This window comes from Eulemur rufifrons, chromosome 2 (genome assembly GCF_041146395.1).
Source record: "Eulemur rufifrons isolate Redbay chromosome 2, OSU_ERuf_1, whole genome shotgun sequence".
Lineage (NCBI taxonomy): Eukaryota > Metazoa > Chordata > Mammalia > Primates > Lemuridae > Eulemur > Eulemur rufifrons.
Genome location: NC_090984.1, coordinates 43,054,466 through 43,081,965, shown reverse-complemented (window position 1 = coordinate 43,081,965; position 27,500 = coordinate 43,054,466). Strand labels below are relative to the sequence as shown.

The window sequence follows — 27,500 nt, the reverse complement described above, 5'->3', positions numbered from 1 at the left end:
GGTTCGTTAAGAAAGTACTTCCAGTGGAAACTAGTGTGGGTAATGAAAAGCAACACAGGGAAGGGGAAGAAGCCAAGCAAGGGTATGATTGCAGGCCAGCCTCATCCTCAGCCTGATCTCAGGGGGCACTCGGGAGTGCAGAGTTTGTCCAACTTGAGGAAGGAGAGCTGCTCTTTCATACCACTGCACCAATTGGTCATTGGTTCCAACATCACAAGGACGGTGCTCTGAAGAAAGTGGCAGGTGCAAGCTCTTTAGAAGTAACACACACAGGAGCTTGGGGGTGAGCAGAGGAGGACACTGGAGATCATCTGAACAGAACCCCAACATCACCCTCTACAACCACCAGTCCCAAAGGCCTCAAAGCCCTTTGTGCTCAGATCTGAACCCATTTGATTTCCCCAACATCTCAAAATCCAAAAAGTGAAAAGCCAGTCTCCATAGCCTGAGCACGTTGTACAGAAGCCAGCATCCCAGACACTGGAATTGGATAGTAATGTGTGATTTAGCAAAATTTGGTAAAACCAACTCCTCTGGTAGACTGCTCTCCCAGCAAGGACACTTGCTATGGCTCAGTTTGAAAATTCAGCAGACACTGTGGTAGGCTCAAGAGACACAAATGTGATGGAGAGAGGAGATCCCTGCCCTAGAGGAGCTAAGAGTTGTGGATAACCTCTCAAATGGAAATTTTTGCCTGATTTTTCACTGAATCCTAAAAATTACCCCATTCTCAACGATATGTGCTTCTCTCTTCAACTTTACAGGATCAGCAACAATACTTTTCAAAACATCACACCATATTGGGTTACAGAGATACTACCTCATAAGGAATTAACAAAAAGCTGCATAAAACCACAAAAAGTAATACTAACACTACTTCTAATAACAATGATAATGATAGCCAGTATGTGTGGGAGATGTACAGTCATCAAATTTCTGAATATCTAAATTACTGGATTAATCCCATGGTCTCCAAATAGAAACCCCAATGTCTATCACTATCCAGGTATCACAGCAAATTTTAATTGGCAATTTGAGAAACAGTAAAAGACAGGCTGGGGCCATTAGTTCAAATTCATCAGGCAATTGTATGTATTTTTAGCACACATCATATGAGACTTCAAAATAATGGCACTGATTATCAGATGTTCCGTGGGGAATTAGACATATCATATTAACATCAGATCTAATACCCAGTCAGAACTTGGAGACTTGAGAAAGTCAAGATATGCAACAGTGCTGCTCAAAGCGACACACTACATGAGCTCAGTCACCAGCACTTAAAGAAACAAGACGACGTGGAGAATGCTAACAACACATGAGACACGGGCCACGCATTCTACAGCAGCTTATTAACCTTCACGGCATCTCTGACCATGAGAGAGACCCCATCATAACCCACCTTAACGATGAGGAATCTGACGCTTACAGAGATTAAAAACTTGCCCCCAAGACCACAGGATTACTCAGGGTAGGATGAAATTCACACTTAAATCTCTGTGAGTGCAAAACACATGCTTTCAACACCACAAGACGGTGGCAATGGTTCAAAATCTGCTAACATGGAAATGAACCGTGTGGTTCCAGGCATCTTTATGGCTTATCCGTGTCACGCAAGGATCACACTTTCCAAGCCTCTGTCTACAATTATGGTTTTAGATTAAGATCATTTATAGTCACTGTAAATTTAACACTCTTTTCTAAAATAAGCCAATAAAGAAAAACTATAGGTATCCATTATATAATAAGTAATCCGTCAATATTTTAGTTACAGAAAGAGATGACTTCAATATTACCATTCATTGTCTAGGCTGCCTAATCCTTTTTGATATCTTTAGCATTTTCCTTCACACATGGTTAATTCATTTTATGGTTTTCTCTTTAAAAATTACATTCTTAAGTATATCAAAATGATTCAGAATCACTGGCTGACATGATTGACTGCCAGATTGAAGTACATTGTTACAAATTTATTTTGCCATATATTATCATTAGCAGAAAAAGGGACAGAGAGAAAGAGAATAAAGAAACAACAGGAAGAAGTCTTGAAATTTACTTCTGCTGTTTTCTGGAGGTGTTTTTGCTGTTCTTGGTGTGTAAATGTGTGTATTTAAAGCATTTTTTATTCTAATACTGTTCCCACAAATCACATTTCTTTATTGATGGATGAATATAAAAGCAATGAAAGATTTGTATTATGGTACATAACCCATCTAAATTCAACTATCAAGTGAATACAAAATTCTTATCACTATCACTTTGATATAGCAATGTGTCAGAAGTCTCTCTAGCAATCTTCCCCAGAAATTACCAAATTAAATAATTCAAACACTCATGAAATATTTACCACGTACAAAACACCGCATGTGTGCTGACTCTAAATAGTATTAAATGTAGAAATGAGAAGTGACAAAAATATGCCTGTGTTCCGTGAAAGACACTCCAAAGGAATTTGAAGTAGAAGTTGACTGGGTAGCACAAGCAATTGCTAATATTAAAAAAAAAAAAAAAAAAAAAAAAAGAGCTATGAAGATAAAATGAAATTACACTTCAGTTTTTAAAAAATTAAAGAGGAAAGAAAAACATATATCAAATTAAAAGAGAAAGCCACTAATTATCAAGATCTGTTATTATGTCCCAGAAATCTTAAGAATAACCCAAAGAATGTATTTCTTACTTGCCATCGATGAGCACTTCAGACTGCCGATTATTCACTTGATTATCACTCTTGTGACGAAACTGAAAAATCAAAGTGTTTGTGAGAAAATATATTAAATCATACTTTGACAGCCCAAATAAGAACACTGGAAATACTTTGAGTTCATCTGTTTGGACAATATTGTCATTGGTCTAAGATACTGTTTTGGCTTACCTTGAACTCTCATATTCTAAATCTAAATCAAGACCCTTCTCACTAAACCTCATTCTGAGTATCACCAATGGAACAAGTCTAGCAGCATGCTCTTCCAATCCCCATACATGTTTAGTTGCTTCTAAGAAGATAATATGATCTGTACTACATAGTTCCACAGAAAACCATACATTAATATTGATGTCTTTAACAAGGAATGGGGGCTGGGCACCATGGCTCACGCCTGTAATCTTAGAACTCTGGGAGGCCAAAGCAGGAGGATCGCTTGAGGTCAGGAGTTCGAGACCAGCCTGAGCAAGAGCGAGACCCCGTCTCTACTAAAAATAAAAAGAAATTAGCCAGACAACTAAAAAAATATATAGAAAAAATTAGCCAGGCATGGTTGTACATGCCTGTAGTCCCAGCTACTTGGGAGGCTGAGGCAGAAGGATTGCTTGAGCTCAGGGGTTTGAGGTTGCTGTGAGCTAGGCTGATACCACAGCATTCTAGCCCGGGCAATAGAGCAAGACTCTGTCTCAAAAAAAAAAAAAACAAGGAATGGGAGCTTCCATTTCTCTCATATATGTGCTCAATACTTTATTAGAACATCATTCATTCTGTTTTATGGATTTCTTTGAAGTCAAGAAGCTACTTGTAACAGCATGTATTTGTATTCTCCAGAAGTTCTAATTGTTAACAATGTTCTTATGAAATACTGAGCATTTAAACAAAAATCAGAATGCAATACTGAACCACATTTGGTATGGATTTGTGTTTTATGCCAAAGTGATCTTATTACTTATTATATACTCCAGTAATGTAAACAGCTGATGCTTGGAAGAATCCAAATATTATGAACTCTCTATGAGACTCATAAATTAGCAACCATTCAGGTAAGTCTTTCTATGTGAACTGTCAAGATCAGAGAGCAATAGGCTAAAATAGAGACACAGGTAATACAGAGACAATAGTACAATAATACAGTAATACCAATATTAATAGGCTATAAGAGAGACAAAGTTGTTTCACCAAATTAGCCTAATGCATAGATGAATTGAGTGTAGTATCAGAAGACATGAAACTTCAATTTTGTAGACTTTAATCATCATCAGTTCTTTTTCTTTTTTTTTTAATTCAAAATGTTGTGTCAACATCACAATATATATAATGTCTCAACCAGCCCTTCTCTTTTCTACATCCTTTCCAAACCCATCCCAGTCTTTCTATTATGTTATGCCTAGTACATATAATTACTCAGAATGGCAGGCAAAAATTAATGGATATTGCCAGTCAAAATAAGAAAACAAAGCTATTTAGCCTTTGTTAACATGAAAATAGTTTATAATGTTGGTAGAGGAGTAAATTAAAGTCAGCTTACCCACCGACATGCAAATTTCTTCCTACCAGTAGAACAATAGAAATGGAAACATTATTTTATTTGAGTGCAGGATTTGGTGGGGTTGCTGAATATTCTGTGTTTGTTCCTTCATATCTACACCCTCTCCCTCTCCACTCTGCCCTGTGCCATGGGAAGCTGGCCTGCATGGTCCTTGCCCTCTGGCTTCTGGTTGGGTTTGGCCAATAGGTGGTACTGGCAGAAGACTGAGGGCCAGAGGGAGTGAAAAGCCATTTATTCCCTGGCTTTCTTCGAGCTGTGTTAGCAATAGCTGTTTCCTCTACAGATAGCCCCAGCTGCTGAAAACAGCCCTCAACTGTAGTCCCAGGTCTGATAACTGCTTCCTTCCTTTGTTTCTTCAGGCCTAGATGTAGTATTGCCATCCGTGTTGCTAACATAGGTGCTTTTCCCTGCCCACATCCTCTGTAAATGGTATTGTCATTATCAAACTCTCCATCTTCCCCATTTCAGTGTGACATCTATTTCCTGCCAAGACCCTAACTGATCAAAATGTGCAGTTATTAAACTGGCACATATCATCACAAAAATAAAAGCATATTCAGGCATTAACTGTAGTATTAATAGAATCAAAAGGAGACTTTGTGTTTAGTCACATTTGTATCTAACCTGAAAATAGTCCCCTAAATTTTCTAGCTGAGCATCATGGAAAAATACCAATGAGCTCATCCCTTGAAAGCTGAGCAGCTCACTCTCTGGGCCTCAAGATGGGACTATTCCCATTTCTGCTCAAGCTTTGCCAAGAGGTCTGGTTATTGGAGCAAATGGAGTCTAAAAGGACTAGAAATGTTAGCCTCAGGCACAAGCTGATTCTTCTTGACAATTTCTACTCTGGAAATAAATATGCAGTCTTAGAGGGGAACTGCCCCAGGACAGGAAGGGAGCAGAGAACTAGCATTCATTGTGTACGCACTGTGGGGCAGGCTCTGTGCCTGGTGCTTTACACATATCATCTCATTCTGTCTTCCCAACAGTGCTAACGTCATTGGCCATGTTATACAGAAAAGGCAAGTTTCAAAGAAATTAAGTGGTTTGCCTCATGTCACACTGCTAGTACATGGTAGGGTAGGGGGTCTTTCTCCAAAGCTCATGTTCTTTCTACTCTATGATTTTACTCTTCTGTGAAATGTGACTACACTAAATAAATCCTTTAAGACCAAAATAAAGGAACTCATGCATCTAAATGAGTTCAAAATCCCTGAAAGATCCAGTAACATAGAAAAACCACACATTTACTCCAAAGATGCCATTGTTCAAATCATTGCTAAAATTTCCTTTCCTAGAATTACCTTTGGATCTCATAACCCATTCTTTGGAATGTCCTCTATCCTTTGAGAATGGAGATTCATATCCTTTGAAAGGACATAATAGGACGTCTTATGTTTGGAAATATATAAAAGCAGAAAACAGGTGTGGCTAATAAGGTTTTTGAATGGGATGAGAAATAGCATTTGTTTCCAAAGCTGGGTGAATATGAAGTCATGAGACTGGCTTTCTTCTGTATCTTGTACACTGACCATAAAGACAATTCTGTAAGAGGAGCTCCCAAAGTACCTTGAGCAATGGTAACTTCACAGGAATGGGTGGAGTACAGTAATATCCCAAGCTCACCACTTTAATGTGACATTATTCATCCACATAAATGGGTCCTATGTGTTTGTTAAAAATCCAGCCTTGGAGAGAGGGGGCCAGGATGGCAGACTAGAAGCAGCCTATACAAGCTGCTCTCACAGAGAGGATCAAAACTGGTGAGTGGGTGTTCACCTTCAGATTAATCATCTAAAAGAAAGCATTGGGAATCAACAGAGAAGCAACAGAAGGCTCCCAAAGTGAAAACAATCTTAATGCTCCACTTAAAAGATACAGATTGATTGAATGCATTTAAAAAAAAAAAAAAAAACCAAATATATGCTGTCTCCAGGAAACCCATTTAACTCAAAAAGATTTTCATAGACTCAAAGCAAAGGGATGGAAAACACATTCTACACAAATGGAAACCAAAAGTGAGCAAAGTAGCTATTGTTATAAGAGATAAAAACGATTTTAAATCAACAATGGTATAAAAAGACAAAGATGGTCATTATATAATGATAAAGGAAACAATTCAACAAGAAGATATAACAATCCTATATATTTACACCTAACACAGGAGCTCCCAGATTCATAAAACAAATTGTACTAGATCTAAGCAAAGAAATAAACAACAACATCCTAATAGCCAAGGACTTTAAGAACCCACTGACAGAATTAGACAGATGATCAAGGCAGAAAATAAAACATGAAACACTGGACTTAATCGGGACTGTAGAACAAATGGACCTAACAGACATTCATAGAACATTCTGTCCAAAAACTGCAGAATAAGCATTATTTTCATCAGTACATGGGACGTTGTCCAAGATAGATCATATGTTAGGCCACAAAACAAGTCTCGGCAAATTCAGAAAATAATATCATACCATGTATCTTCTCAGACTACAGTGGAATAAAATTAAAAATCAATTTTAAGAGGAACTCTCAAAACTACAAAAATACATGGAAATTAAACAACCTGCTGCTGAATGATCCTTGGATCAATGACAAAATTAAAATGGAAATCAAAAGATTTTTCAAATTGAATGACAAAGATGACATAAGCTTCCAAAAATCTCTGGGATACAGAAAAACCAGCGCTAAGAAGGAAGTTCATAGCTTTAATGTCTACATCAAAAAGATAGCAAGATTACTAATTAATAACCTAAGGTTACATCTCAAGGAGCTAGAAAAAGAAGAATAAACCAAACTGAAAGCTAGCAGAGAAAAGAAGTAATAAAGCTCAGAGCAGAACTAAATGAAATGGAAACCAAAAAAAAAACAATACAAAGGATCAACAAAACAAAAAGTTGGTTTTTTGAAAAGATAAATAAAATCGATAGACCACTAGCTAGATTAACGAGAAATGGAAAAGAAAGGATTTAAATAAGCTCAAACAGAAATAAAAAAGGAGATAATCATAACTAATACCACAAATATACAAAATATCATTCATGACTATGATGAAAACCTCTATATACATAAAGTAGAAAATCTAGAGGAATGGATGAGTTCTTGGAAACACATAACCTCCCAAGCTTCAAACAGGAATAAACAAAAATCCTGAACAGATCGATAATGAGTAGCAAGATTGAAACAGCAATAAAAAATTCTCCCAAAAATAAAAGCCCCAGACCAGATAGATTCACAGCCAAATTCTACCAGACCTACAAAAAAGAACTGGCATCTATCCTACTGAAACTGTTCCATAACATCCAGAAGGAGAGAATCCTCTCTAACTCATTCTATGAAGCCAGTATCACCCTGATACCAAAGCCAGGAAAGGATACAATAAAAAAAAAAGAAAACTACAGACCAATATTCCTCATAACTTTAAATTATACTACAAGGCTATAGTAACCAAAGCAGCATGGTACTGGTATGAAGGTAGATACATAGACCATTGGAACAGAATAGAGAACCCAGAAATAAAGCCATAAAGCTATGAACAACTGATTTTCAACAAAGGAGACAAAAACATACACTAGAGAAAGCTGTTGTGCTGTGAAAGTTGCTGTGAAAACTGGATAGCCACATGCAGAAGAATGAAACTGAATCCCTTTCTCTCACCATATATAAAAATTAACTCAAGATGGATTAAAGACTTACACATAAGACCTGAAACCATAAAAATTCTAGCAGAAAACATAGGAAAAATTCTTCTGGACACTGGCCTAGGCAAAGAATTTATGACTAAGACCCCAAAAGCAAATATAGCAACAACAAAATAAATAAATGAGATAATTAAATTTAAAAGTTTCTGCACAGCAAAGGAAATAATCAACAGAGTAAATAGACAATCTACAGAATAGGAGACAGTATTCACAAACTATACATGTGACAAAGGGCTAATATCCAGAATCTACAAAAAACTGGAATAAATCAGCAAGAAAAAAATAATCCCATCAAAAAGTAGGCAAAAGATATGAACAGATGTTTTTCAAAAGAAAATAGACAAATGCCAAAAAAACATGAATAAATGCAGAACATCACTAATTATCAAAGAAATGCAAATTAAAACCACAATGAAATATCACCTTACCCATGTCAGAATGGCCATTATTAAAAAGTCAAAAAACAATAGATGTGGACATGGATGTGGTGAAAATGGAATACTTATACATGTTGGTGGGAATATAAACTCAAACAACTAAAGGTAGACCTACCATTTGATCCAGCAATCCTACTCTGTATTTCTACCCAAAGGAAAAGAAGTCATTTTATAAAAACCCAAATGCACCCAAATGTTTATTGCAGCACAATTCACAACTGCAAAGATATCAACCTAAGTATCCATCCACTGATGGGTGGATAAAGAAAATGTGGTATATATAGATACCACAGTGTACTACTCAGCCATCAAAAAGAATGAAATAATCTCTTTTGCAGCAACTTGGATGGAACTGTAGACAATTATCTTAAGTAAAATATCTCAGAAATGGAAAAATTAATACCATATGCTCTCATTTATAAGTAGGAGCTAAACGAGGGACACGTATGGTCATAAAGTGGTATAATAGACATTGAAAAACTAAGAAGCGGGAGTGTGGGGAAGGGTGAAGGATAAAAATCTATTTGGGGGGTACAACGTACCCTAGTCTGATGACAGGTACGCTGAAAGCCCTGACTTGAGCATGATACAATCCATTCATGTAACAAAAGCACTTGTACCCTGAGATTGTTTTGAAATTTTAAAAAAAATCCAGCCTCAAAAGTTATAGTCACATTGTGTACCATAAAATAGGTTAGGCATTTCATTAAGAGTGAAGAGAGTTATGTCCTCTATATCCTATAAAACATGAAATATGACAAACATATGTGTGTATGCAGTTTTATAATGATACATCAAACTGCTGATCTATCAAAAAATTATACATAAAACTATGAGGTAACATCACATGAACCAATTTGATACGGACAAATCTTCCCATCTCTCTTTCCCATACTCACCACTTGTAACAGGACTGAGTTCCCACTTTCTCCACACAGCCTTCCCTAGTTCTCTTTCACACATTCCACCTCTACTTCCAACCCAGCGATTGAAGGGTATCTTCCTCCCACAATAAACGAAGGAATTTTTTTATGACTTTTATAACATTTTTACCTCATTATTGTTATTCATGTGCATGTCCCATCTCCCCTATTAGATCTTCAGCTTTTAAAAAAAAATTTAGTTTCTATGTTTCATTTTTGTTGCCCCCACATAGGTTAGCAAAGAAGGGTGTCGTAAATAAGAGCCAGTGCTCTGAAGCAAGACTGCTCCAGGTAGATTATGATATGTCTAAAACAACCATAAAAAAACTGTCTATTTTAATGAACAGTAAATGATAAAGAAAAAATGGAATCAAAAAATATTCAATTAATCTGAAAGTAGGCAAAAAAATTAGAACAAAAACTGATAAGGCATATATAAAGCAACAGCAAGATGATAGATTTAAACCTAATCATGATGATAATCTAATTAAACATAAATGGGTTAAACACTACAATTAAAAGGCAGATATTTTCAGATCACCCTAAATGCCTATCTACAGATGAATGGATAAAGAAAAAGCAGTATACATACACACACACACACACACACATATATACACACACACACACAATAGAATATTATTCAGCCATTAAACAGAATGAAATTTTGTCTTTTGCATCAACATGGATGAACCTGAAGGGCATTTAGTTAAGTGATATAAGCCAGGCATACAGAGATAAACACTGTATGATCTCATTCCTATATTGAATCTAAAAAGTTGATTCCACAAAAGTAGATAGTAGAATGGTGGTTACCAGATGCTGGGGAGTGTTGAGGGGGTGGGAATGGGAGAGGTCGGTCAACAAGTACAAAGTTACAGTTGGACAGGAAGAATAAGGCCTGATATTCTATTATATAGTAGGATGACTATAGCAAATAATAATGTAGTGCATATTTCAAGATAGCTGAAAAAGAAGATTTTGGATGTTATCACTACAAAGAAATGATAAATGTTTAAAGTGATGAATATGGTGATTACCCTGATTTGTTCATTATACAATGTATACATGCATTGATACATAACACTGTACCCCATATATATGTATAATTATTATGTATCAAGTATAAATTTTAAAAATATTACCCACATATTTTTAAAAATATATATATGCTGTGTACAAGAAACCCACTTTAAAGACCCAGAGAGGTTAAAAATAGACAACACAGAATATGGTTATGAGCTCAGAGAAGAGGCCTGGGATAGGAACGTGAACAGGTAAGTCACCGACATAGAGACAGTGAGGCTGGGGCACATGCAATTACCCAGGGTGAGAATATAATTTGTCTGGATTTAGAATGTTTTCCAGAAAGTATGTTTTAAATCTTTGAATGGGAATGACCTACCATGGATTATGCAGACTTCAAAACTCTCTATTGTCTTATACCTCACTTATTTACATTAGTTCCCTGACTTTTGAAGCTGTCTGATTTTGTAACTCTGGTAGAATGAGCAGAATATGTGTGCCTAATAATTGCCAATTCCCAACACTTAGACAAAGACATATGATAACAGATAAATAATACCTCCCTGGGTAAATGTGGATTATATTCTAATTCTGGTCATTCATGAATTTTTTTATGATCATTAGCAAATTGCCATCTCTTTATGGACTTTAGTTCCCTCATCTATAAAATGAGAGAGTAAATCTGGTTATTGAAGTCCTCTTACTTTTAAATAGGCTCTAGTTCTATTACACCTGTATTATTCATCAAACAAACAACAAAAGAGTTAATACGGTATTGCCCAAAAGAACTTCATCCAAAATTTCAAATGGATCTCTATTTTCTGTTTCTGAGAAGCCACAACTGAAATTGAGACCCCAAGAGTGCTCAAGAGCAAATACTCACATAGTCATCTGTGGCATCTTTGACAGCTGTCATAGTTATGACCAGGACCAAAGGCACAATGGTGGTAAACCAGGTCAAGGAGGAGATTTCTGGAATTAGCTGAAACAAACATTTCAAATAGTTTAGCACTTTTGAAGTCAGAAAATATATCTTTCAAATTTTGTCATTTAATTTTACAAGACTTGGCAGAAGTTAATGGGGTTATATTCAGTTATTTGTACAAATGTAGAATGACTTTCCACAATTTAAGTGTTTGCATTTGTTTATAAGGCACATAGAATAGAAGTATCTTTGAACCACTTTTCAAACTACCTGACCAAAACATAAATTTATATCAAGTTGAGAAGTTTCTTGAAATCTTTCACAGATTATGATCTTTCCAAGATGTTGAATGTCACCTGTCTTTCTCAGCTGCTTATCTCAACTTTTAACAATTTTACCACCTCCTCTTCTCACCAATTTCAGAGAGATTCTTTGAGCATCAAACTTGCACCAGACACTGTGCCAGGTACTTTCCATTTATTATATCATTTGATCCTCAGAAAAGCTCATTGAGTCTGATTCTGTACCAGTATTGTTTGGTACAATCCCATAGGGTTCATATTGCATGTAAATAGCACTCCCGGTTCACAATGCAGAATACTGCATTATGAATGGTAACCCAGAATGAAGTATCTTAGAGAACAGGCAACTGAGCCAAGAACACACAGTGCTAAAATTTGAACCTAGGTTTCTTTGACTGCAACGCCTATCCCCTTGTGCCCATACCTCCAAAGCCACCCACTTAAGAGAGACATCATGACAATTGACATAACTCTCTTAGGTGGTTTTCAAATGGAGTTCAGTTTGGAGCAAAACAAACAAATAGCAAAAGAGTTTTATATGATATTGATCAAAAGAACTTCATCCAAAAATTCAGATGGATCTCCATTTTCTATTTCTGAGCAGCTGCTTCAGGGCCATTAGGCAGGAAAGGGTGGGGTGGAGATGATCCATGGATAAAGATCAGGTCCCATCAAAACAACTCTAAACTAAATTAATTTTATATAATAGCTTCCACAGATTTTTTTTTTTTTTTTTTTTTTTGAGACAGAGTCTCACTCTGTTGCCCAGGCTAGAGTGAGTGCCGTGGCGTCAGCCTAGCTCACAGCAACCTCAAACTCCCAGGCTCAAGCGATCCTCCTGCCTCTGCCTCCCAAGTAGCTGGGACTACAGGCATGCACCACCATGCCCGGCTAATTTTTTCTATATATATTTTTAGCTGTCCATATAATTTCTTTCTATTTTTAGTAGAGATGGGGTCTCGCTCTTGCTCAGGCTGGTCTCGAACTCCTGAGCTCAAACGATCCGCCCACCTCGGCCTCCCAGAGTGCTAGGATTACAGGCGTGAGCCACCGCGCCCGGCCAGCTTCCACAGATTTTTAAAAAAAAAAAAAAACTCAAAGCCTCTAATGTAGCAGCAAAAACATTGGGCTGGGTGGCAGAAAAGCTGAATTCTAGTCCTAGTTTATCATTAACTCTTGTTGAAAGCTTTCCACATCACCTAACCTCTCTGAATCTAATTGGACTAAACCCTCCCATAAGTCCCTTCTGGTTATAAAATTGTATGAACAGGAGTCTTTGGCCATAAATCAGAAACAAACTCAAAAATCTGGAATGGTGTGAAGGGTTATTTGAAGAAACCAAAAGCAATTTTGTGGGGGAATAAAAAAGAAAAAAATCTTGGATTCTAAGGTTTCTTCAATAAACAGTAATGTATTCATTCATTCATTGTTTCGTTTTTGTTTTTGTTTTTCCTGCTCAGCTGTTCTCCTCAACTATACCCCTACATCTTGAGAAACTAACCTACCCCTCTACTTTCAGTCCATGTAATTTCATCTTGGCTCCAGGTTTTGGCATTCGATCTTGGTCAAGCCAATTATTGCATCAAATTCTTGAGCCACGGTGATTGGTTTAAGAATGAAGATACAGCTCAAATCAGAGCTAATTCTAAGACTTTTGCTGGAACAACAGAAAAAGTAATTCATTCATATTCATTCTCTCTCTCCTCTCTCTCTCTCTCTCTCTCTCTCTCTCATTGGAGTTGAGTTGGAGCTAGCAAGAGAAACGGCTAAAGCTGTCAGGACAGCCACATAGAGAGAGCCTACCTAAGAGTGAGGCCACACTTGGGAAGAAAACAGAGAAAGTGAAGCCACATCCTGATGAAATTGTTATTGCTCATGAACCTGGGCATCCTTGAAACAAGATATACCCCTCAATATATTCACCTTTTGTTTAAACTAATTAGATTTCTGACACTTACAATCAAAAGATTTTTAATACAAAAAAAATTCAACTAAATGAAAAGTAGCACTCAAAGCTATTAATCGAGACTGCACATAACTAACTAATCCATCGTCTTACCTCCTATATTTAACAGAGTCCAGCACATTCTGAACCTACCAGTTTGCCTGGTTAAATTACTCTAAAATACATACTAACTGGCTCATATGAACTGTTTATGAGACCATATAGTATGTATGTGTCTTCCTTGATTTATGCCTTTTTCCTTCCCAAAATATCCATAAAAGCTGAAATTTCATTTAAGCCCAAATTTTAGTCAGATGAAGGAAAAAAGAAAGGTTATTAACTACCACTTTGCCACTCAAAACTGTAAAAATAGTCACCCTACAGTGAAATAACACAAAGCATACATCATGTATTTTATATATACATAAAATGTGTCATTGCTCTTAGACGAAAATGAAAATTGCCAAATTAAGTTCCACAACCTACTCAGTCTTAGTCAGCTAAGACTCTGCCTCGGCTCTGGCAGTTCCCACACTGTTGACGTGAGAGAGAGATAAAGAAAGGAGTGGGCTCTGAACAGTAATTATTAGGCTCTGGTTTGGTTCAAATAAAGTGCAAGGCTGCATTCTAAAATGACCTCAGTGTTTAAAATGATGAATGTACTAGTTTTTACCCATTCCTAGTCCTCCCACATTTGTGAAGAGAAACAGCAATAATAACATTAAAAATCTGATAAGGATGGTTTTACCTAATCACGAACATTTAGCTAAGTAAATTCACTTACTTTTTCAAATTATATGAATACTTTTTACACACACATAAAGAAGAAATACAACCTAAACATTACCTGTAAAATCAGAAGGAAAAAGAAATAGGCATTTGCCACTCTTTGGAACTGTTCAAATAAATTAATTGGCAAGAAGGTGAGAATGTTGTACTTGGATGTGTGGATACGATTATCCTGAAAAAGAAATAGCATCACTTTAGTGTGGGGCAAGGCATTGCTCATTATCAGAAATAGCTCTTAAACTTACAAGCCTGAGCATGAGTTGTGCCAGAGCAAAAGAGATAAGCTGGTTATCTAGGAAATTTAAGCTCTCTGTGGCCCAAAGGTCTTCATTTTTCCCAAGATGACATGGTCCTGATACCAGGTAAAATTGTTGGTCAGTGCCATAAAATCACCCATGACTAAAAAACATATCAAGTGCAGAAGTCCACCCCTGAAATTTTTGACACTAATGCATCTGTTCATTAGGCAGACATTGCTTGAGTACCTACTGTATACAGGCACTGAATTCTTGTTGGAGCCTGCAAGGCTAGAAGAAGTTCAGAGATCACCTGGTCCACCTTCCCAAAGCATGACACCTTTAGATATCTCTGACAAGGAGCTCCTAGCCCTGTCTTTGAGGGTCTCCTATGAAGGGAAACTGACTGCCTGAGAAGGCTGCCTGTCCCCATTTCAGAATGGGAATTGCTGGAAAGGTCTTTATTATGACAAACCCAAATCTGCCTCCCTGTAACTTCTTGCCATATGCCAAGTTCCATGCCTGGGCTCACAGAGACCAAGTCTGAGGTCTTCCCACGTTGATAACCTTCAAATATTTGAGGACCACTCATAGGCTTCCCCTAAGTCTTCTCTACTCTGATACAGACATTCCCAAACCCCTCAGCCATTCTTCATGACTCATGTTGTAGACATTTCTTCCTGGTCAGCATCTCCTGGATCCATGCCAACTTCTCTGCATCTCTCTTAAAACATGGTGCCCAGAACCAAACACAAATTGCAGATCTGGCTCAACCAGTCCATGTACAGTAGAGACTTGAATGTTCTGTGTTCTGAACTACCATATTGACGTGCATGAAGTTTCATTAGCATTTTGGCAATTATATCTCACTATGTATTCATATTGGATTTTGATCAACTAAAATCCTTAGATCATTTTTACACAAATCACTATTAAATCAGGTTTCCCTTTCTAAATATTTACAGTTTATTTTTTTAATATTGATGTACAAGATCTTTCATATATTCCTATTATACCAGCCTAATGAAAAAAGAACATTTTTTAATCTTGAGTATACTATCTAAAGTATTAAATACTCCTCCCAGCTTTGTGTCATCAGAAAATTTTAGACACATGCCATCTATGTAATTCTTTCAAAGCTGTAAACACATATATTAAAAAGAACAGGGCTAAAGACAAAAATAATTTTTAATTAAAACAATAGAGCTATAGCAATGTACTCAAGATCTCTCTATAATTAATGTTAATGCTCTTTTCAGGTATTACATAAAACATACTAAATATGTTTTATTTAAACATTTATAAATTTATCTAACTATATTCCCCTGAGGCTTAACTCTATATTATCCACAAAGATAACAAGAGAAATTTGGGGTGACAGGTCTTGCTGAAATTCAGAATCAACATGCCCAGAATAATATTTTTAAATGAGATTAGTTTGGTGTGACTTGTTTTATGTGAACCTACACTGGCTTCTAGTAATCACTGCTACCCATTTAAAGAAAATACAGTTATCTGCTAAACGACCATTTTTAACATTTACCAGGAATCAACATGTCCGGCTGTGTGCTGCAAGTTGTGGGAAAGTAAGAAGAGGTGTCAAGAGAAGAGTTTCCAGCTTAGTTGGTCTGATGCACAGGAATGTGCTGAAAACTGTTCTGTAAGCTGATGATAACTGTTTTACAGTGTATTAGCTACTCAAGAGTCAGGCTGGGAAGGCAGGCTGTGGGTACTGTCAATCACATGTTTTTCTAAATAAAGGACTTGGAGAAAATAATAGGGAAGACGAAAACTAGGGATAAAAAACAGCTAACGCAAAGGATCTCATATTCCTAATTCTGTGTTTTATTTTCCTTCTAAGTTAAAACTAAAACAGAGGTTAAATTTGCATCTTACTAAAACGTTTTCCTTCTAAGTTAAAACTAAAATAGAGGTTAAATTGGCATCTTGCTAAAATGACGGATACAACATCTGTAACAGTCAAAACCATGGCAGGAATTATAAAGAAATTCCCCTACAAAACTGAATTCCATATAGGTAAAGAGCCAATTTTGTGGGATAAAGTGATAATGCCAAACAGAAACTATGACAATTTTCTGTTTGCTTAGCTTGACATATAGCAACGATTGTGTTTGTTCTACTGGCTCTGTTGTAACTTAGTCACAGATGATGCAAATCCTAGCAGCTTTGACTGGGAACAAGGAACAAGGGCTCCCCCTCCTGGAAAATCTCGGGAGCCATCTATTTTCCTTTGTTTTTCAATCAAAAGGAAAACATGTTTCCATTTCCACCGCCCTGTCCAAGAATGTGAGCATTGTATTGGTAAGACCTTAAATCAGGCACGTTAATGTTTAGTCATTTCATTGAACCAGCCTGTGGGCATAGAGTCAAATTTTATTAAACTCATTCCATAATACAGCACAGAAGATCTTCATCACTAACCTGTCAGATCTATGTTTCCACCATAGACTACTAAAAGCATCCCCACCCCGAAGGAGGGGAAGAGGAGAAGGTGAAGGAGAGTGAGGACAACGACAACTGGGAGGTGGGGGAGGAAGAAGTGCACCTGGAGAATCCATTTAGCATTTCTGGTATTGATAAAAGCCAGGCTGGAAGCCATGGCGTTAGTTGGTTAGCCAGGTGGGCTGGTTAATTGACCCCATGATGAGGTAGCTTAAACACATACGCATAGGCAATGCCAGCCCAGGGCAGACTGCCCGTGTAGTGGGAGAGAGCCTGCCCCTAGAGGAGCATGAGAAACCACTTCTTCCCTGTGGGAAACTCACTTCCAAGAAGGAGAAGGGCAAAGGTGAACTGAGGCCCATGATTCCTCCAAGGCTGACCCATCAAGTAAATGGCTCCATTGCCCATGGAACAGAGTCAGTAAAGGGGTGAAGAGAAATGTCATGCCAGTAGAGAGTCTTCCACCTGGAAGGCAACAACGGGATGAAGACAAAGCACTGCTCCTCTAAATATTGTAATACAAATACCCTGAGGTAAGCAGAAGATGGAACACTTGGCAATCTAGAAGAGGGACTATGAGGCCAGACTACAGAGCCAGTGTGAATGGGCAAGAGGGGAAAGTTCCTTGGAATACATACTAAGGATCTTAGTCTTTTAAGTGATAGGGGAATTATTAAAAGATTTTAAGCAAAAAAAGTAACTAGATGAGATTTTTATTTTAAAAAATTACCCTAGGTAGGTAGAGAACAAATTAGAGAAGATATAGAATAGAAGTGAAAAGAACAATGAAGAAACCTGTGAATTTGTCCAGGTGAGAGACGATGGGCAGCTTGGACCATGGTGGTGGCAGAAGGAATGACTAACAAGATTAACAATAATAGACATTTATCAAGCTCTTACTATGTGTACTGTTCTAAGGGCCTTACATTTTATAGCTCATTTTATCTTCACAACATCATTATGAAATAGGTGCTATTTTCCCATTCTGTAGAAGGGAAATCCAAGGTTCAGAGAGATTCTGTAACATACACAGGTTCCCCAGCTTGTAAGTAGTGAAAGAACAGCATTTGCATCCAAGCACTCTGCTCCAGAGCCTACTCTCTTCACCACTGTGCTGCCCCAGTTCACTGCAAAGCAGATGTCTCTACTGCTTTCAGGGTCGTCAGCCCTTGCTTTCTCCTCCACTCTTCATTCTGAGCCTGCTGCCCCTTTCTTACCAAAGGAAATTCAGTGTATCTACCTCTTCCTCACCAGTCAAGCCCCTCCATCAGAGCCCTGGTTATCTTCTGCCTTTTATTCCCTTTCAATTCCCCTCAAGAGAGATTCTCCTGGTTCCTAACAAAGCTCATTGCAGACAAGCAGTATAGATAACAACTCCCCTACTTTAGCTTCCAACATGAGTAGCAGTAGCCAAGGTCCTTTACCTTTCCAGTATTGATTACTTGGTAGTGAGGAAAGAATAAAGTAAAATTGATGAATTCTTCAGAGATGAGCTATCAAATAAAATATTAATAAAATGGGAAGCATTCTTTTTTATAATGAGATTCTCATATGCACAATGTAAGCCTATTGCTTAAGAAAACAAAGCAAATGGAAAATAACAAACATTGCTGAATTAGCAAACAGAGCATTTGGGGAGTTTGTCTCAATTCTTCCACTGGCAAAATGGAGCTAATAATATATTTCATATAGCTATAAGGCTATCATTGAGATAAGAACATAGGTATAAAAGCATTTTTGCTAAGTTGAAAGAATTATACAAATATAGGATTTTTGTGAGCAACACCCAAATAATCCAAGTGGATTAATAAATACAACGTACTAGGTAGGATAAACTCGCTATGCCACAGTAACAAACAACTCCAAAATCTTCATGGTTTAACACAGTAAGAGTTTATTTCTTGCTCATGCTACTCATCCAACATGAATCTGCTCATCAGTTATTCATGATGGACCAGCCACCCTCTCAAATGCTTCCAGGTGCAGTACCAGAAGGAAAGAAAAAGCTCTGGAGAGTCTCACACCCATATGTTAATGCTTCAACCCAAATGCTCACAACCCATTGGCCAAAAGAGTCAGCATGTGTTCAAAAGATAGAAAGCTAGACATGCTAATGGACATCACTAATGGCTACCACAACCAGAAATGGAAACTAATCATTATTCTGAGTGTGTGAGACACGTCAGCTACAAAAAAATATCAAAACCAACCTCGGGGCTCTAAATCCAGTCCTGTTAATGCCAGGTGTAATAAACATTTGACTATTTTCCTCTCTGCCTGAGCTGACAATGCTCCAAATTTCTTAGTCCTGAGATCTGGATGAATTCAACTCCCATCCATAACTCCAGGGTCAGGCCCAGATTAATTGAAGTCAACTGCATGGCCCACCCTCCTAATTACAATTTTGAGTTCAGAGATTGGCACATAACCAAACTCCGAATTCATCTTGGGGCCATGAGTGGGGAGGCTGCCTAGAATAAAGTCTACGCTGAAGATGCAGGGCCGAGAAATGCAGAGAGAGAAACTAGACCAAGCCTCTCCTGAAGCAAGCCCTATTTCTGAACTTTTCAGTTATATGATTTATTCATTTATTTTATTGTCTAAGTCAGAGTTGTTTTTTCTTTTACTCCCAACCAAACACCAGGTAAGAACATTAGTAATATACACAAGATTAGTTAACATTTTTGTAATAACTTACTTGTTTTTCTACGTTTGCCTTAACCTGAGCTCAGTGGTTGTCCAGGGACACCACCTACATCTATGAATCCCACAGGCCAAACCCCACGAGCTTTTGCAATAAATAATTTCAGCACTATCACAAGATCTTCTCACATTTGATGAAACACTGTAATGTCATGACAACTATAAAAAGTAACTTTCAGGAGCTTGAGGGGGAATACCTAGCTTTTCTTGCCACAAAAAAGGGAAAATATAGTATTGTTATGGCGCAATCTAGATTCCAGAGAGAGAAATAATCTTAATTATTCAGGGAAAGATTATCTCTAAATTACAAAATAAAAACCAAAAAGAAAAAAAGAGAGAGACTGTGTCCAAAAACCATTTGCATAAAAGAGGAAGTGGCCAAAAGGCATTTGCACCACTCAGGAAATATGTGAAACACCCATGCTTATGCAAAGATCCCAAACAAATGCATGTGTGGGGGGAAATGGGCCTGGAGCTTGGACATCTGCTGCCTCGCTGATACCGGGCAGAACCACAGCTCCTCGGTACTAGTGGAATGTTGCCTATTGCAGAGTCCACGGCAGTCGGGGTGGGAGGAATGGACCATGAACGCTGCTGAGAAAAGGTCAACCACAGAAGGGGCTTTACAGAGAGCTGGCGACCGATGTTGACCACAATCCTCCTCCTCATCACCACCAGCACCAGCACCATCTTAACATTCTCCTGAGCTTGGGTTCCTAGCCATAAGCAAAAACATTTATTGGGAGGGAAAGAGCAGAGGGCACATCTCTCCCAAATTCATCCATTCACTCAACTGATCTTTGTCACGGGCCTCCTGTGTGTCAGGTACTGTGTTATTGATCCAGGGCTACAGATGCGAATGAACAAAGTCCCTACCTTCATAGGGCAAGTTTGCCTTTTAGTTATGGGGAGGCAAGCAGGAGGAAGCAAACAATAAGCTGTCAGACAATGACACAATTTAAGAAAGTGATCAATGCTATGAAGAAAACAGTGAACAACAGAGTAGAGCAGGAGCACCTTGCCTGCCAAGTCTCCCTTAGGAAGCCTTCTTGCTGGACTTTCCAGCTTAATGCAGCATCAAGATCATTCCCCCTGCCCCCCCCCCGATGAAATTGGTGGAGATACGTGTCCCCCCGGGGGTGCCTACTCCCCAGGAGTGCCCAAAAGAATCCTCTGGGCTATCAGAAAAAAAAAATGAGAACTTCTATGTACACTTTAACTATTATAAAATTTTTAAAGTTAAGGTTACTATAGACAACATACGTACATGTGTGTATATATCTCTCTATGGTAAAGACAATATAATACATATATTATACAATAAATGTATGCATATATTACATAGTAAAATACATATATTATCTATATACATAAATATTAATATAATATATATTAACTATAGTAAAGACAGTACTATGTATATACATATATCCATAGTAAAGACAATCTGGCCAGGTGCGGTGGCTCACACCTGTAAATCCTAGCACTCTGGGAGGCCGAGGTGGGAGGATCGCTTGAGGTCGAGAGTTCGAGATCAGCCTGAGCAAGAGTGAGACCCCGTCTCTACTAACAGTAGAAAGAAAATTAGCTGGACAACTAAAAATATATATTAAAAAAATTAGCTGGGCATGATGGCTCATGCCTGTAATCCCAGCTACTCGGGAGGCTGAAGCAGAAGGATTGCTTGAGCCCAGGAGTTTGAGGTTGCTGTGAGCTAGGCTGACGCCACAGCACTCTAGCCCGGGCAACAGAGCAAGACTCTGTCTCAAAAAAAAAAAAAAAAAAAAAAGACAATCTGATGGGAAAAAAATAAGTAAAAAAGACAATCTGTATATATGTATATGTATGTACGTATATATACATACATTGATTTACTTTTTTTTTTTAACAAGTAGAGAACATGCTCAAAAACTTTGAAGACTGCAGACTGAACATTGTTATGGTCAAAGGAAAGGAGTATAACCCATGTGTCATCAAAACTTGGTCACATAATGGAGACTGTCTGACTTTCTACATCATGGCTTCTCTGTGTCATACAGTGGCACCAGCTAACAGGTATCGTCTCCTTACGTATACCAAGCACCACACTGAGCACTTACATACATCATCTCAGGTAGACCTCAAAAACTCCAATGAACTGTTACTATTTCAGCCCCATTTCACAGATGAGGAACCTGAGATTTACAGCAGTTGTGAGGGTTGCCTATAAAAGCAAGGTCTCACAGAATCCTGTGTTCTCCCAGATGGTCTTTGTTTCCTGGGAAATGAGTCAGAAACTAGGAGTCTCTAGGCTGCCTCTTGATTAACAGACTCGCTGACCCTCATGGGACATCCTTCGCCCTGGTGAGGAACAGAACCTGTCTAAACTGAAGCACAGGGAGGATTTGGATTAATTCAATCAGCAAGAGCAGTAACTTCCAGCCCTTTCGATCTAGGGGGAGCACTGCTGGGCTTGTCTCGAGAGCTTATTTCCCACCTAGACCTCAGAAACAGACACGACACGGGCCAGGAAAGCTTTTGGGCTTCTGTCTCCCCTCAAAGCAAATCAGCCTGACAGTGTCACAAACTTTGTTCTCTTTTCCACCCTCGGGCTTTAATTTAGTGTTCCAGTGTTTGAAAGACTGTTCTAGAGCTAGTAAATGGCCTATGAATGGTAATTTATCTACAAAGAACTAATTTTGGACAATTACCAGGGGAGCAAATTAAATTTCCCTCTGAGATTAATTTAATCACGCTAATTTTTTTTTTCCTCCAGGGTGTTTAGACACATACATTTCAGATAGCTCCAAACAAAATGTTAACTTGAAAAAGGACCAAAAATACCCTTAAAATTATACAGCAAGAGGAGGAGAGACCTAGTATATTCCTTCTCCAGAGAGAAGAGAGGAAGGCATACAAAGGAGAAAAGAAAAGAAAGCAAAGTGGGACTTTCATGAGTGTCCCTAATGATTTGTCTGCCTCCAATTTCTGCTTTGCCAGAGCTGGTCTGTGCCTCCTCTTTGTAAATCCTCTTTGTGTCTCCTGGGGAGTAGGCCCTCTGCTTTGGCCCACTGGCCCATCTCAGTCTGGGCTTTAGAGACCTTGTATGAGCAGAGTGGGCATTTCTTTGAGTTGACATGGGGGCCGGCTTGCTCGAGCACATTTCCTCAACTACAAAGGCGTCTTTGGGCAACTTAGAGCAGATGAGCTGCTTTATTTATTAGTACTAAAAATTAGACCATGTTCACGCTGCTGTGCAGTCTGGGAACTAGGCCAAATTTCAGGCAGGACCTCAGTGTTTACGACGATAACAAAGTCCAGTTAACGAGGAAAGGCACCCATAAAGAATTTCCCAAAGGGCCAAGGGGTTATAATAACACATTACAAATAGTCTAATCCTTCCTAGGACTCTACCTTTTACAGTAGAGTTCTGCATAAATAACACCCCCTCGGGGCAGCTATGCAATTTTCTCTTGAAACCCCTGGGAATCAGATGGGAAAAGCACACAACTCTGAGGCCCCACACCTGCAGAATGCTGCAGCAACTGGGACCCTCAACCCACTCGGGGAGATGTTCTCCTGCAACAGTCCTCGCCTTTCCTGGTCTCCAGGCCCTTCAAAGGAAGGTTGGGTGATAAATCTAAATTTCAGATAAACCCACAACACCTGGCTTTGTGTTTTCTGTTTGTTGAGTGGCTTTTATTTGGGAGTAGAGGTGTTGAGAGAGAGAGAATAGAGGACTAGTTGGGAAACAGGGAAGGAAAATTCTCTACATAGGGTGAGGTTGGGGGTGGGGAGAAGAAGATTCTAAAAGCATTGTCTATCATTAAAACACAATAACAATAATAATTCATAAATAAACTAAAATATCAATCTATATTTTTTTGTAATCATATAATGTACAAAGGGTTTGGTAAATTTTTTGCCAAATTTGGAGGTCATGCTTGAGATGGTCTGAGTTAAATAAAGACTACCCTAAATTTGCTTTGGAGACTGACAATAGAGTTCCCTACTAAAATGTACAAAAGTAGGCAGTTGTCTTTTTTAGAAGCTGACATAGAGATTCAATAACAAGCCTGAGTGAGTGCTGAGCAGAACAAGAGATGCCACACCACGAGCAGAAAAAACACACAGTGAGTCTCCAATCAAAACTCACCAGGACAGATGCTCTAAGTCGCTGAACTGATTTGCAACTGAGCTGCTTCTCACAGGAGCAATTCTAACTACCAGACTCCAGGGCAAGTAACAACGGGGACTTATTTATTTAGTAGTTAATGATCCAGGCTGGGCGCAGTGGCTCACGCCTGTAATCCAACCACTCTGGGAGGCCGAGGCAGGTGGATCGTTTGAGCTCAGGAGTTCAAGACCAGCCTGAGCAAGAGCGAGACCCCGTCTCTACTAAAAAAAAACATAGAAAGAAATTAGCTGTACAGCTAAAAATATATATAGAAAAAAATTAGCCGGGCATGGTGGCACATGCCTGTAGTCCCAGCTACTTGGGAGGCTGAGGCAGGAGGATTGCTTAAGCCCAGGAGTTTGAGGCTGCTGTGAGCTAGGGTGATGCTACCGCACTCTAGCCCAGGCAACAGAGTGAGACTCTGTTTCAAAAAAATGAAGAAGAAAGAAGAAAGAAGAAGAAGAAGAAGAAGAAAAATAATTAATGATCCAGCAGAGCATCACTAGGGAGGCCAGCTAGGAATAACAGTGAATGTACAAAGCTGCTTGGAAACAAAGCAGACCAGATCTTTTCTCCTGTTTCCTGAATGAATGAATGAATGAATGAATTAGGGGCTCCTGCCTGCAGTTCCTGAACCTTGTCAGCCATCTCACCCCATTTCCTTTATATTCCTCTTCCACGTTCTTCCTCCTAATTCACTTCATCTCCAGGAAGGCTTAGAAAATAAAGTTCACCCAGACCCTTATGCAAATGTGTTAGTTTTTACGAGAAAGAAGCCAGAGAAGTTGGTGGGTGTGGAGGAACAGAATCAGGAGGCGTTTCATAGGATTAGAAGACTGTGTTCTGTGTCCCTACCACTGCGGGTAACCACGTGGTGCTATAAATGAGACAACGGACTTGAAGAGGTGGAGGAGGACTTTTTTAGAAACTGGTCTTCACCAAATGGTTAATGTTTACATTTATAACTACAGAAATGTCAAGCCCGTTTTAGGTATTTTCACAATGCTGGCTTCCAGGACTATAAAATGATTCGCATGTGCCCTCAGTAAGGACAGTGAAAACCGGGAAGGCTGAAAGCACCTGCATGGGCCAGGCCAAAGCCATGGCCCACAGCATCCCCTGCCTTTCTAGTAGATTTTCTGATTCCAGCACTGAAGAAGAGCCCCCACTGGGAAGGAGGGAAAGAGGAAAGGCAGACATGCCATAAAGAAGGGAGCTACAGATGTAGCAAGAAAGATCCTCAAGCCTTAAATTTAAGCTGTATAGATTAAGAAGACTCTCCTTGCAAACCTTGTTTCAGGAGAGCTTCAAGACCTTCTTGAAGACATTTCCACCCCCCCCAAAAAAAAATCTGTCATGTTCAACTCAGTGAAACAACAATCCAGTTAAATAATACTTGAGTGAGTACCGTTTGTCCCAGGAGATAATTGATATTAGGAAACCATGAGGGCTTGGAGTCCTGAATCTCAAAGATGACTCCACATTTTACCAAGTAAGTAACCTTGGAAAAGTCTCTTAATCCTTCCAATTCTTAGTTTCCCCATGTAAATTTGCATAATGACATGTACCATGCAGAGTTGTAAGATATTGCATGTAAAGTCTATAGCACTGTGCTTGGTAATTAAATGCTGTTTTCCCTTCCTACCCCTTTGCTTTTGCCAAAATCTTTAGGGCACTACTAACTAAAATAAAGACGGTCGGGCCAGGCGCAGTGGCTCACGCCTATAATCCTAGCACTCTGGGAGGCCGAGACAGGTGGATCATTTGAGCTCAGGTGTTCCAGACCAGCCTGAGCAAGAGCAAGACCCCATCTCTACTAAAAAAAAAAAAAAAAAGAAAAAAAAAGAAAGAAATTAGCTGGACAACTAAAAATATATGGAAAAAATTATCTGAGCATGGTGGCGCATGCCTGTAGTCCCAGCTACTTGGGAGGCTTGAGCCCAGGAGTCTGAGGTTGCTGTGAGCTAAGGTGACACCACGGCACTCACTCTAACCCGAGCAACAGAGTGAGACTCTGTCTCAAAAAAAAAAAAAAAAAAAGATGGCAATCAGTCCAGTGCTTCAGAAACTCATACATACATATGAATCATTTGGGGGTTCTGTCAAAATGCAGTAACACACCTGCAGTTTTGTGGTGGGCCTCAGCGTCTACATCTCTAACAATCTCCAGGTGAAGCCAAATAATGCCGGTCTGAGGTCTGTGAACCACACTTCAAGAAGCAGAGTGTTGGCCGGGCGCGGTGGCTCACGCCTGTAATCCTAGCACTCTGGGAGGAGAGGCGGGTGGATCGCTCAAGGTCAGGAGTTCGAGACCAGCCTGAGCAAGAGCGAGACCCTGTCTCTACTAAAAATAGAAAGAAATTATCTGGCCAACTAAAATATATATAGAAAAAATTAGCCGGGCATGGTGGCACATGCCCGTAGTCCCAGCTACCCGGGAGGCTGAGGCAGTAGGATCGCTTAAGCCCAGGAGTTTGAGGTTGCTGTGAGCTAGGCTGACGCCACGGCACTCACTCTAGCCTGGGCAACAAAGCGAGACTCTGTCTCAAAAAAAAAAAAAAAAAAAAAAAAAAAAGCAGAGTGTTAAATAACCTCTAAGAGTTTTTATAGACACAAACTGCTGTGCTATGGGAAAGGCTGCATGCAATTTTTTCAGAATCCTATGTAAATAATTAAGTTAAATTAGTACAAATCCATAAGAGCTTCATCCGTGCACTCTAGATTATGCGCCTTGAGAGGTACTTGATTTCCCCCATTAGACCATGGAGTTGAATCAATGCCGTACGTGGGCCACTGAAATGCCTCACTCTAGGACTTAGACTATAAACACAATGTGTCCTTTTGACCCAGCTGAATAGATTTTTCAATCTTTTAAGAAACATGTATTGGATAAAAAGAAAAACCATTGAAAAATCAGACACCTTTTTCATGCATTTTCAATTTAAGCTCTGGCAAATAAAAAGATCAGATCAAGCATTAAGTTGGAAAACAAATGTCAATGGAAAAGAACCCAACACTGTAAAATAATTTAAAGAGGTTTATTCTGAGCCAAATATCTATGACTATCGCCCAGAAAGCCACACCCAAGAAGCCTTCAGCCAGTGATCTCACTGTGGTCAGATTATAGTTTGGTTTTATACATTTTAGGAAGACAGGAATTACATATAAAACCATAAATCAATACATGGAAGGCATACATTGGTTTGGCCCAAAAAGGCAGGACATCTCGAAGCAGGAGATTACAGGTTATAGGTGAGTTTAAAGATACTTTGATTTGTAATTGGTTAAGAAATGAAGCTTTGTCTACTGCTTAGAATGGTTTAAGATAAGGACGTCTGTTCATCAGAAACAAGCCACTGGACATATACTGAGACTCAAGTGTGATCTGTTAAGTAAATTGATGACCTGCAGGTGTTGTTTAACCTTTGTCTTATGTGGCCTTAGGCTTGTTAATTATCGTGTATCTTATTATTACAAAGAATAATGCCAAAAGGGACAGGGCATAACTTGGAGTGTCTGACCTCCCTTCTCCTCATGGCTGGCAACTCAGCTTTAAGGTTTTTTTAGGGGGGTAGGGGGTACTGTCCCATTGGCCAAGAGGGAATCCATTCAGTCAGCTGGGGGGCTTAAGATTTTATTTTCGT

The 27,500-nt window shown here is 38.8% G+C and overlaps 1 protein-coding gene across 1 annotated transcript in view; it reads right to left on the bottom strand.

The window, feature by feature from the left end:
* ATP8B4 (ATPase phospholipid transporting 8B4 (putative)) overlaps positions 1 to 27,500 on the bottom strand; it is a 230,142-nt gene that overhangs the window by 145,168 nt on the left and 57,474 nt on the right. Inside the window, exons 7-9 of the mRNA XM_069492140.1 lie at positions 14,357 to 14,470; positions 11,221 to 11,319; positions 2,678 to 2,739 (exon numbers count right to left, since the gene is read on the bottom strand). Of these exons, the coding sequence (XP_069348241.1) occupies positions 2,678 to 2,739; positions 11,221 to 11,319; positions 14,357 to 14,470 (275 nt within the window). The remainder of the gene's footprint in view (positions 1 to 2,677; positions 2,740 to 11,220; positions 11,320 to 14,356; positions 14,471 to 27,500) is intronic.